This window comes from Polistes canadensis, unplaced genomic scaffold (genome assembly GCF_001313835.1).
Source record: "Polistes canadensis isolate GaletaPanama2010 unplaced genomic scaffold, ASM131383v1 scaffold_47, whole genome shotgun sequence".
NCBI lineage: Eukaryota > Metazoa > Arthropoda > Insecta > Hymenoptera > Vespidae > Polistes > Polistes canadensis.
Window position 1 is genome coordinate 691621 of NW_014569594.1, and position 13469 is coordinate 705089.

The 13469-nt window shown below is 33.1% G+C and overlaps 1 protein-coding gene across 14 annotated transcripts in view; it reads right to left on the reverse strand.

The window, feature by feature from the left end:
- Positions 1–215: 215 nt before the first annotated feature.
- Positions 216–13469, reverse strand: part of LOC106785252 (rap guanine nucleotide exchange factor 6-like) — a 131512-nt gene continuing 118258 nt past the window's right edge. For 10 of the 14 annotated variants that reach the window (XM_014745538.1, XM_014745536.1, XM_014745542.1 and 7 more), the window contains 9 exons: positions 13113–13417; positions 12208–12392; positions 11904–12115; positions 11575–11806; positions 11179–11478; positions 10738–11055; positions 8918–9034; positions 4326–4592; positions 216–843 (listed from right to left, as the gene is read on the reverse strand). In XM_014745538.1, coding sequence (XP_014601024.1) covers positions 812–843; positions 4326–4592; positions 8918–9034; positions 10738–11055; positions 11179–11478; positions 11575–11806; positions 11904–12115; positions 12208–12392; positions 13113–13417 — 1968 coding nt within the window. In that variant the 3' untranslated portion in view covers positions 216–811. Of the gene's footprint in view, positions 844–4325; positions 4593–8917; positions 9035–9477; positions 9646–10737; positions 11056–11178; positions 11479–11574; positions 11807–11903; positions 12116–12207; positions 12393–13112; positions 13418–13469 lie in introns of those variants that run through there. The other 4 variants (XM_014745539.1, XM_014745541.1, XM_014745548.1 and 1 more) reach the window with 4 other exon arrangements.

The window sequence follows — 13469 nt, forward strand, 5'->3', positions numbered from 1 at the left end:
TTTTTTTTTTTTTTAATTATCAGAACCAATGTCCTCGTCAGTTTAGTCAATTATTTGTTTTCGTTTCACTTTGTGGAAGACGAGCGCATTGCACTACTACTTTGCACCGAAAGTCATCACCCCCTCCCCTCCCCCCGCCCTCGCCCCCCATGCATATCGCGTTTTTCTCTTCCTATATATTTTTCTTCTTCTTCTTCTTCTTCTTCTTTTTTCTCTTTATTCGTTTCCATTTTGTTTTCTTTCTTTAAAACCTTTCTCTTTCTCTATCATTCGATCAATATGGTAAGCTTAAAAAAATAAAAATAAAAAAAAAAATTATAACAAAACGAGAAAGAGGAAGTATACCACTACGCATCTTGAGATTCTCGATTTAGTATCCGTTTCGTACACATCATCATCATCATGATTATCATCATTATCTCGCGTTGCTCGTTGTATCTTCGAACTTGATTATCAATCATCCTCACCAATCTCATCGTCATCGGCATCTTTCGTTTTTTGTCGAAAAAAAAACGAACGAACGAACGAAGGATCGATGGAAGGATCTGCGAGACAAAGGATTGAAATGTTTTACGAAGAATTGCATTCATAAATATCGTTCGCCGAGATCGGGTTGTGATCCACCCCCTTCCCCCTTCCAGGTTCGGTCGGTTTAATTATGACGACGATGACGACGACGACATCGATGTCATCATCATTGGATCAATTTATCGATCACCGGCAGGAATAAACGAAATCTGCATTTAAGGAAAATTAACTATGGGACCACTTGGCCGGGTCACGTTGCTCGGTTTGCTTCGTCGATTCATGTTTATACCGCCGACACTTGGGCATCATCGTCATCTGGAACATTTCGAAAATATATTAAAGAAAGTTTCATTTCGATCAATATCGAACGCGTTTAAAAAAATCATTTTCTTTTTTTTTTTATTTATATATTTCTTTTCTTGTTGCATTTTATTTTCTAAATTTTATTTGCTACGATCATTTTTTCTAACACTAAACCTATCACCGCGGTCCTGTATAATTTGTGAAAATGAATTTGGGGGTGAACCAAAAGTTGTGTTGTTTCGGATATAATGCAATTTTTTTGTTTCTGTTTAAATCAATAAAATTAATTTTCTATGCAAGTGAGATATTTCATTTAAAAAAATGCACGAACTTTTTTTGGTATACCTTTGATAATTACACATCATTCGTTTTTAAATAAAAGAAAATATTTTGTTCGTCGTTTAATTGGATACAAATGTCATTCTATATTAAGATATATGTAATTTGATGATAGGTTTAGCGTTAAAATTCATTCAAACGTGATCGAAAAAGAGTGAAATCGATTTTCTCTTTTTTTTTTTTGGATTTAGAATAAAATAAGATTTTTCATAAAAAATAAGATTTAGATAGAATCGAGATGTTAGGATCGTGGATAGTGTGATTAGGATAAAAGACGTGCAAGTTGGGCGCAAGCAAGCGAGCCATGCCGCGTTATAATAATCACGCAAGAGTAGAACAAAACGTTGCGTCAAATTTTCTAAATTTATATACAGGGTTTATTATCCGGACGAGTGGTACAACAACCTAAAATAATGGCTGATTTTATATGTAAGAAAAAAAAAGAATAATAATAAATAAATAAAATAAAAAATAATATTAGTTTCATTTGCACTGTGTTTTTTAAGAATAAATTGTATTTGTAAATTCTTATTTTTCTGTTAATTCTAAAATAGACTTGCAATAAACGCATAAATCCTACGACATTGCAAAATTTCTAATTAAATTGTCGTTCATTAAATAATAAAATTATTAATTCGTTTTAATTTTTAAATATTCACTTCTGATTATATTTTCTGCTAAAAAAAAAGAACAATTTGTTAAATTATAATAATATTACGTCATTTGGTAATACGTTTTAAATTTCAAATTATTATCCACCTAGTAATACTTGATGATGATTCGGAAACCGTTGTAATAATCAGCTGCTGTTGTTCCGTTCTTGTTCACAGTTCGACTGATAAAAACAAACTAAATAACGGAGAAATAAATCGTACAATTAAAGAAGACAAAAAGTAAACATTGCAGAAGACAATGTATACAAAGTATTTCTAAACTGATTTTGAATTAATTTTCGATTATGATCTTTGCAGAAATTGTTTAGTTTTCCTAATGAACTGTAATTTTGTTCAATGTAAGCGTACTTTTTCACAAATAATTTTACATAAAAAGGTTACTCCTTTTTTTCAACTTAATATTGCATATAAAATCAACCCTAATTTGTATATACCAACCATCCGGAAACATCCTGTATTATCAGTAATATTTCGAATAAAATATCTCGTTGTTTTAGACAACACTCACGTGGATGCGAATTTTTATATTTTCGCGATAACTTCGATACGAAGCCAGCAGAAATATGCAGAATGTGAATGACGATTTTATTAAAGAAATAATTCATTCAATCTCTTCGATGAAGAAGAAGAATGAGAAGGAGGAGGGGGTGTGAACGATGCGAGTATGAATACAAAAAAATATTTGTGAAAAATATCCATAAACGAGATGCTTTCTTTTTTTTCGATGGGATGCAATGGTGTACGATGCTCAAACAACACACAAAAAATAACGAATAAACATAAACAAAAAATGAAATCTCTCGTTAATGATAACGAGTTATGACAAGCAGCAGCATTTTGCTAGTGTTGACAATTTTTAACACACTTTTCTTTCAGCAAGGAATTATTTACAACCGAACGAATGAATCAGTCGTTCGAATGATACACGATGTCAATCACACATTAAAAAACATAATCTTTAGAAATAATAGGATTAATCTTCGATAGATTGATATAATTAATAATAATAATAATATTAAGACGATGACTATAACTATTAATTCACCTTTTCCATAAATATATAACTTTAACGAATCTGTTCGATAATTAATGGAACAAAATGAATGATCATATAACAGTGACGTAAACTGAAGAAGTTCGTGAAACGTAATCGGAGGGTAACCTTGCAAACGAATAGAAACGAGAAAAAAAATGTCAAAAGTAAAATTCGCGAACAGAAAAAAAAAAGAAAAATAAATTTAATACTTATTTTATAACATACACTGAAACCACCCCTCTGAAATTATGTTTACGTAATTTGAAACATTCACCTGTATTATTGACGTAGCAAATAATTAAATTACGTTTCTTAAGTTTCTTATCTCAATATTTACCACAATGAATGCTCGTATCGTCTCGCTGATGCTTTGTTAATACCACATACATATATATAAATAAATAAATAAATAAATATATGTATATACATCGCAATATGCAATAATCATTGTAAGTAATTATCAAGTGCAATTGACAATCAGACTTGATATCATCTATCAGACAAGCCCAAAGCATCTCTCTAAAAAAATCTACGAAACAAACTACGAGAATTCAATCAAATTCCATCATCGTCAAAAGGGCGTGAAAATGATAAACGAAACGTCATTTTTTTCATTGCCCTCTGTCCTTTTCCGTATTTTCAAAGTTACCCTCTTCCGTTGTAATGGCTCTGAAAAATGTCTCGTCTCTGAGGAAGAAAATCGAACACTATGTCACGAGTAAGATGAAAAAGGGAGGGAGGGAGGGAAGGAAGGGGAAAGAGTAAAGGTTGAAAGAAGATAGAAATGTTGGTGATGACGAATTGTATCGTCTTATGTAAAGAATAGTAAGAGAAAGAGATAAAGAGAGAGAAAGAAAGAGAGAATTATGAAAGTGAGAATGGAAGAGTGAAAGAGAGAAATAGAAAGAGAGAAAGAAAGAGAAAGAAAGAGAGAACGAATGTACACGTTTACACATACATTCAGATAACTCGTTATACTTACATACTTATTATCATCTTAAGTAAAAAAAAAATAATTAAGTTAACTTCCTATAGGATGAGAGAGAAAGTAGTACGAAAATAAAAAAATGATAGGCTATATGTGTGTAAAATTCGTGTGTGTAACTCAATAAATACGTAACTCATGGCGTACTACGCGAGTAAAAAAACAAAAAAAAAAAAACAAAGAAGAATCATTTTATATACTCGAGAGTAAAGAGAGTTGAAACGTAATCTAGTCACGTAGGGAATGCAAATGTTTGTTTTCTTTTGGTTGCATATATAATATACAATACATATAAATAATATAATGTAATACTAACGAAAAAAAAAAAAGAAAAAAAAGAGAAAGAAAGAGAAAGAGAGAGAGAAAAAGAGAGAGAGAGAGAGAGAAAGAGCCGCGAAAGAAGAGGGTACGAAATATATTATTTCGATAGTGTGTGTTGTGTTGGGTGTAGTAGTAGTACCATCTTCGTGATCGGTCCTATATGTGACTCCTTCGTGGCTGTGAGCACGACCAAGCCTGTGTAATCTTGCCATCTGTGCTGCAACTTTGTATGCAGGTGGTTGCCGGCATTGACTACCACCCCCCATGCCACCCAGGCCAATGGCGGCTCTCATAGATGATGCATTAGACGAAGTCATCCCCCCCGTCATGGATGATGTTAGGTTTGTCATAATGGTCGTTGTCCCTGCACTTGGTGGGCCCTGGACGACTCCGGCCAAACCGGAACCTGAAAACCCTCGACTTTCTTTCTCTCGATTCTCACACCACCAATAAAGAAACAACACCAACAACAACACGCAAAAACCTACGGAAGGGATTCCCTATATATATATATATATATATATATCATTTTTCCTTCACACATGTATAATATATATATATAATTTTTTTTTGTTTTTTTTTTCTTTTCTTTATTCTATACACCCCCTTCCACCCTACCCCTTTTGGAAGAACCACGTCGAATCGTCGAACAAATTCGCAATCGAGATTCGTCGATCCGTCTAAAAGCGAGTGTTTCTCTTCCCACAAAACAATTCGTTCTTTTTTTACTTTGTTAATTGTTTTTTTTCTTTTACTACATTTATTACGAGAAAAAGTTAGAAATTGATTGGAAAAAATGTATTAATTATATTATATTTCATACACGAAAATGTGTCAATCGTTTAAGTACTTTATTTGGCCGAAACACAATTGCGTATTCTATTCAATGATATTTTAATCAACAAAATATATATTATTGAAATAATTCAAATCATCGTAGAAGAGAATAATCACGCTAATTCGGGATCGAAATTAGGAATATAAGCGCGTGGGGTTAATTTATATAAACCACCAACGCTCGCCACGATTCCCACCGTTGTGTCCGATGATCAAAACGAGAAAGAGGAAAGAGATAAAACAGAGAAAGGGAGAGAAAGAAAGTGTAAGTAAGAGAAAGAGAGAGAAACAGAGAAAGAAAGAGAGAGAGAGAAAGATATACACAGAAGAAAGAAAAGAGAAGTGACAAATAAGACGAGGAAGGAGACCAACAACGCGTCTAAGGAAAAAACCGTTCTCCACATGAATTAGTACCCTGAAAAGAAGCCTTCGTATTCAGTTAAGATAAACCGAACAAATAAATAACATGCAATACGTACAGGTAAAACAGTGAATTAACGCGAATCCAACACTTTACATTCGTATAAAGATAATAATAACGCAATCCACAACACAGCACGCAAGCATCCCACATAATATACACGTAAAAAGCAATGCGACAAATGCACACTAATTATACATTCCTAAGGTAATTTAAATGTTATCATACAAAAGTATAATTAATTCGTTACGCAAAAGCCATTATACTAAACTATCCTTTATTTTTCTTAAACTTAGATTCTCGTATTATTACGATACACGCTAAACAAAATTATCGGCTCTTCGTAAAATAAAAGAAAACACAATTATTATTATTTTCGTTTATGATAATGATATCATCATTGGAACTCGTTGAAAATTTTTTATCTTTGAGTTATTGAAAATTAAAAAGAGAAATTCGAGCCGACGTATTCGTTGCGATCATCGTAACGATTTATTTGACATGAAAAATATGCATGGTATTGAAAGAAAATGAGAAAGAGAAAGAGAGAGAGAGAGACATAAATAGAGATACAGAGAGAGAGAAATATAAAAAGAAAGAGAAGAATTTAGTTGTTGAGAATAAAGATAAGCGATAGCAGCAGTGACCGAGAGTTAGCAGGTAAACGCACAGCAAACTCACCTTGAGGGGGTTGGGGTTCGTGATGGTGATGATCGTGATAATGTTGGTGATGATGATGATTGTGGTTGTGATTCTGGTTGTGGTTGGCAGGAAGCGGAGGTAACACTGCTACAGCGTGAGGAAACGGTGGAGCACCACCTCTCATAATTGACCCTGCACCATAGACAGAGGCCACATACGATATTTTTTTTTGTCTGCTATTTTATTTCGAAACATTTATTTATTTTTTCTTTTCTTTTCTATTTTTTTCTATTCTTTCCTCTCTTTCTCTTCAAAATTACAAATCTCTTTATTTGTTCTTTGGAATTTTGTGGATATGTACACACAGGTAGTATTTTATATATATATATATATGTTACCGTCATAGCAGGAAATCCGCCATTGCTAGTAATTCCTTCAAATTTGCAGCATCGCATTCTTTGCCATTTTATGAACCTTTTCAGATTGATTTATAACTCGATATGGTGTTCTACGCGTAGAGAAAAGAGTGTACTTTAATTTAATATAAGTTTTATTAAAATCTATTCACTTTTAGTATACAAAATATTGACCAAAACTTTTCAAAGAAATTGCAAAGATGCACAATTTACAGCATTGCATTTTCTGACAATGCCGGGGAATTATTAGCAAATTAAGATTTTCGGCTATGACGGTAATATATATAATATACAGTGGATATATTTACACAAATAGATGACGGAAGCATGAGAGACATTTTGTTGGTAAGCAAATATAATAAAGAAATAAAATGACCGTGTCCTTTTTTTTCTTTTTTTTTTTTAACATTTACCGGAATGAAAATAACAAGATAATGTATATAATATGTTACAAGATATGATTATTTTTCCGAATGCGTTTTTTTTTTGCTATACAAAAGCTTAATGTCTGTGTAAATAATATTTGTGATTAAAATAAAAATAATTAATATTAAGCTGTGAAAAAGCAAAACGATTTTACACGCAAGCGATGAAATGTTCAATTGAAAATGATCGTAATTAAAAATAAATATGCGAATGTACAAGCGGCTCTGCACGTTTTCTTATTTACGTGTTCTTCTACCGAAACTTAAGATAGAACAATGTTCAAGAATAAACTATCGTCAAATTTACAAGCATATTTTTAAAAACTATATAAAATATTGAAATTATATATTCTATTCAAACTTTTGTTTCTCGTCTAAGAAAGATGCAATTTTTTTTTAAGAAATTTGATTTAAAAGGAGAAAAACAAAATTGTTGAGAACAATTCGAGAAAGCATGCTTTTAATACAAAAAAAAAAATATATATATATATATACATACAAGACTTACGTTTATTTTCGGATCATTTCATTTCCATATAAATCAGACGTAGAAAACGAACTTGTAAATTTGATGATAAAAGATTTGGAAAAAAAAAAATAATAATAATAATTATAAATTCTATATACAAAAATATAATACACATATGTTAGACGATCGACTTTTACGCGAAGGTGATTTGAATGAAAATGAACGGCCATGGGACACACGTTTCTTCGAAATCAAAGCTCGGTTAGATAATTTCAAATTCGACGAAGGTTGTTGTTCGTTAAACAAAAGGAAATAGTTTCGACAATGGGATAAAAAAAACGAACACATTTAAAACGATCGACAATTAATTTGAAAATGACAACTTTTTTTTTCTACGTATCATTCGCGTTTATTCGACTGTTACACGTGTCCGCACGTACAACGAACTTAAAAAAAACCGTTTCATTAATAAACGCGAGATAAAATTAGTATTCAAACGTGAGAATCAAAATATTGAAAAAGAAATAAGATTCATTTAAAATATTTCTAAAGTTCCGTGTGTGTGTAATTGTTACAACAAAACGTTCCAACCTTTTTTATACACGTTTCATCAAATAATATATATATAAATGCAAAACACGTGTAGTTACAGCGAATTCGCGCAACGAATGATTTATTTATTTAAAACAAATTTACTATGGGGGCGGGAGGGGGGTAGAGAGAGGAAAAAAGAGAGCAATTTATTGGAGTACGAAAATTGTTGATATAAAAACATAATAAAAATAAATTAATAATAATAACAAAAAATATATAAGATGAAAAAGACTTATTTAACACAGATAGACGACATCATTTTACGCTTATTACGTACACACTACCGACCAAAAGTTTTGGGTACGTCTACTGGCATTTCTATTACACACTTATATACAATCATCCTAATTTTATTAACCTTCCTTTATTCTTACACATATTTTATATAACTTTACTGTTATCCCTCAAGTAGTAAAAAAGAAAAAAAAGAAAATAAACTCACGCAACAATATTCCAAATACTATTTACGAGATCACATAAAAATACTTTAAACGTTCAGCTTCAACCCTTATTTTTTTTTTTACAAATATTAGATTGTCTTCTCACAATCGGTTGACACGCAGTACCCAAAAACTTTTGTCCAACAATAGTATATAAAAAATTACGTAGGATATATTATACAGAAAAAAAAACACACGCATACAATAGAAACGTCAAAGTAAAAAAGTGAAACGTTAAAAATAAAAAAAGGGGGAGGTTGGGACGGGGCAGGAGAACCGTTAGAGAGAAATATAATAATACCGGGTGGTTAAATAAGTCTCTCTCTCGTCTAAATAAGGAGAACAATTTCGACAAAGAACTAATTGATCTTTTATGAATACTTATAATATACTCACTACACGATGCTACGTAATGGAGGACGATAAAGAAGTCACGACGAGCACAGGATTCGTTCGGCTTCTTCCTTATCACGTTAAAATTACGTACCTTGCATGGCGGAATGCCGTCTTTGTGGTGGTGGTGGACTCCCACCTGCTTCTACGCTGCTTCCACTATGGCTGTCCAGTTGAGTACTGTGACCGCTATCACTGCTCGTCACTGAACCTACACACACGTCCCCAAGACACTTCCATCACTTAACACGTTCGAAAAATCCAAGTCTCGTCCCGCTGCGGCCGCTGAACACGCTCATTTTTCTTTTTCATAATTTTTCTTTTCTTTTCTTTTCTTTTCGCATAGATTTGATTTTGCATTGATTTTTTTTCTCTCTATTATCTTATCGAATTAAATTTTCTCGAAGGAGGGAAAGAGGGGACGAAGGGAGGGCCCGTCAATCACGCGATCTTCTGCTAAAAGCTATTATTATTATACTAATCTAAGCTCTAAGTAATAAAACTAAGAATAAGAATAAAAAGAGGTAGAAACACAAAGCTCGTTCGAGAGGATCTTTCGATTATTTTTGCTCGACAAACTAAAGAAAAGACTACTTTTCTAAATATTTGTAAAATAATTCGAGAGAAGGGAGAGAGAGATAGAGAGAGATTATTAAACTTGATTAATAACTAATTAATCAATATAACAAGTGCTACGTAATGTAGAAAATAATGGATATATAAATACTCATCGGTGAGATCTCAAAGTTGTTTCTCTCGTTTAATAAAGTGTTGAAGTAGATAAAAGCGCGTGCCTCTCATCTCAAATAATTTTTCCATCTCCTGGAAACGAACGAAAGACGTAAATTCACGCGATTTTCTTCGTATGTCCCATGGTCAAAAAAAAAAAAAAAAAAGAAAGAAAGAAAGAAGAAGAAGAAAAATCAGGAAAGATGGGAAGTGGTAGGAGAAAAGATGGGAGAGGTGTAAGGAAAAGATAAAGAGAGAAAGAAAGAATTTTGGGATTCGAATAGAAAATAATTTCTTCTTTGGAATGTGAGGATCTTTTGTTTAAAGGTGATTTTGATTACCTAACAAACGGCTGATCGATAAAAGCGCGAGAGCTACGGTAATAAATACGGCATAACAATATGCGTGTGTATATATGAATATAATAAACTAAATAACATGGAACACACATTTATGAATTGCGTAAACGGCTGTGCAGCGTGCAGACAAAATGGAGACTTTTTTTTTCTCATTTACGAGACCTGACCAAGTGTACGTTACGAGCAATGATAAGGTGCGTGGATGGTTATGTCGCGAGATGCATGCCCGTGATATATATGTGTGTTTATATATATATATATATCGTGTAAAATAGCAACTTCTAATCTAAATTGTCCAAACTTGTATTTTCGTCCTAACTCATTGGAGAAACTTTCATATATGTATGTGTGTGTATATATATATTATATACCGATTCGCTCGTTTTCTATGCTTCTACTACCTTAGATATCGTTAATGTATGTTAGTTTAATTTTGGTTTTAACCATAAACTCAATTAACAATTTTATTATCATAATTAGAAATAAACGAGATAATTAGTTTCTCAAAATAATTCCAACGCAATTACAAATTATAGACGTGTTGTTGTTGTTATTATTATTATTACATTAAAAGCTGCCTCGAGCGAAAGCGATGTAATAATGTAATTATACATACGAGGTAAGCGAAAAGAGAAGAAATCACAACTTTGGACAGTCGTGATTAGAAAAATTGCCTAAGGTATGAAATAAAAACGCACGACATGAAAAAGTTCGATTAGCGTGAAAAAAGAAAAAAATAGAAAAATATAACGTCTACTTTGCTAATACTTCTCGGCAGCATCTCGTTCAAAACCATTCGAAGTGAATAACGATGGATACAACTTACCGCTCGTTAACGTTTTCCGTAACGGTTGAAGATTACTCAGACTTGTGACACTGCTACTCTCGGCACTGAGATCGACGGGGGGTGGTAAACTCGAAGGAGTATCGCTGTGCGATCTTTCGTGCATCGGAACTCTACTACCGGAACCGACTCTTCTCGGTGCACCAGGACTCGGCTCCAATCCGCTAGAATGCAATGCCAATCCAGGTACTGGGAGGGGTGGTGGACAATGTTTAGGTTGGTACGGTCGAGTTTTGTGAGGATCTGAAAGAGCCAACATTTTTCTTACTGCCTGGGGTGAGGCAGCTCCGAACTTTGTACCTGAGAAAAAGATACGTTTCATTCAATTCCGAATAACAATAGTTGACTCATCAATATTTGAATAATTTATAAACATATATGTAAGTAAAGAAACATTTATAACGATTTGTACAAACAACCGACCTTGTATACTCTTTCTTCCCTCGCTTGTGCTGCTGGCACTACTCGTCGTTGAAAGCGTAGGAGAAGGATGCCTTCTCCCTCGGCTTCCAGTGAGTGGTACCGCCGCAGCCATTGCTACAGCACCAGCATGAGGTTCGCAATCGACGGAAAGACCGTGCAATCGTTCCTCGTCAGTAATTACTTTCATGTTCGCAAGATACGCCTTTACTCTTCTAACCATTTGTGCTTCTTCGAACATTTTTTTCGGATTCGGTGCAGCGGCCGATTTCTTACGTCGTTTCACCGTTGCCGTTTGACCACCTACGCGTTTTCGCAAATTTTATTATAGATACTTCTAACAACAACATGACATTAACGTTTACAATTTTCTTCATCTAGATTGTTTATCTGCTGTACCTTGATTACCCGTTGTCATTTGATTCAAAGCTACCATAGCGGAACTCGGTGGCTGGCCACCTCTTTCCAACATAGTCAACAAATCGTACGGAGACGAACACATATTCGTCAAAGTTCGAACCTCCTTTGCGATCATTCTAAGCTTTTCGAAATTCACTAAGCTTTCTACTCTGGAATCGTTACCCAGATGAATAAAAGTCAAATCTTTTTTGACTACGGGATAGAAGGGTATCTAATTGTCACACAAAAATACAATCGATTAAATATAACGCAACAACGTTTTCATACAAATATTTTCAAAATTTATAATAATAATAATAATTGCTTACGATTGGTGGTTGCGTTTGTTCGGATGCTACTAGTTGACGATATTTACTCATGTTACGACTAGGATCCATTAACTCCTGTAAATCACTAAATAATCTCTGATATTTACTTGGCAGTTTTTCCCAAGATGCTCTCAACCTTGACACTGCACCATGACCCAGACCAGATACAATTGCGAACATTGAATTAAAATTTTTACATTCTTTGCATTGACCTTAGAAAATCAGAAAAATCAATTGAAACGAGGATTCAAATTACACGCATAATAAGTCTACAGTATTTCTACAAGATTGATAATAAACTTACGAGCTATTTTTATAAACTGTTTAATAATCTTGCTACGACGCACAAGATTATGCTCGGAACACACTTCCGTAACGACCCAAAACATTTCTCTATTGACTAGCTCCGCGAATTGACTGAGCATTGGTATTCCGTACCTGCTCTTTAATTCAAATAAGTCGTCCACATATTCTGTAGATTCAATTTGTCTGTAAAAAATAACGATGACGTTGACATATTAAAAAAGAAAAAAATACATTGAACGCGTAACACAATACATGCACCAGAAATGAAATTTCTATGTTTTAAAAATTACAATATAAACAGGGCTTCTTTGCGCATGGATCACAACCCCGTATTGAATCGCCAGGATTGCAGCATCCTTTAGAAAAAATTTAAAATTCATAAAAAACGCAACGACTGAAAATTCATTCAAAATCAATTTGGTAACACTACACGGATGATATGTCTGCGAGTTTATGATACTGAAAGAGTAGATAGTATGTAAAATCTGTATCCAGGGTCGCAAATATATTTGCTCGAATAAATTATTAGGTCGACAAGTAGAAAAGTTTGAAATACTCTGCTATTGAAAAGAGAACGAAAAAGTTACAATTATTTTATTTTATTTTATTTTATTCATTCAAAATTTCACGAAAAGCCAACATAGAAAAAATTTAACCGAACAAGATTTATTCACTAAATTAACGAACCGTATCTCTTTGAACATGTGAACTTAAATTGAAAAATTCGATAAACGATGACGTACGACTTTCAATGTACCAAATGAATATGCATAGTTACATTTTTTTTAACGTTTCCACGATTGTTAAATGTATATGCGTTAAAAATCATCAAAGCTTCAAAAACGGCGTCTAAAGAAATTTCATTTCAATCAAAAAGAAAATTAATAAATAAATATCACTCACCTAAATATACTAAAATCCTGTAGAGTTAACTGGATAGCTACCTCCACGGCATTTAATTGTAGAAAATGTACTTGAGATTCACGGATAAGTTCCGGCGCTTGTTCATCCGCTACCAAAGTTTCGGATATACCATTAGTCTTTAAATAATAACGCGAACTTAAACCAATTCTTTCAGCTAGATTTTGCAATTGTTCTGGTAATCTACGCTGCTTTATCATACCACCCTCGCCAACACTCACTTCCGCTAAAGAGAAATTCGAACTACTTTCAGTGATACCAAACTCTTGTAATGCGAGCATCACCACCTTAAATTAAACAAAACAGAACATAAATGAATAACGGATATTAAATCTAATC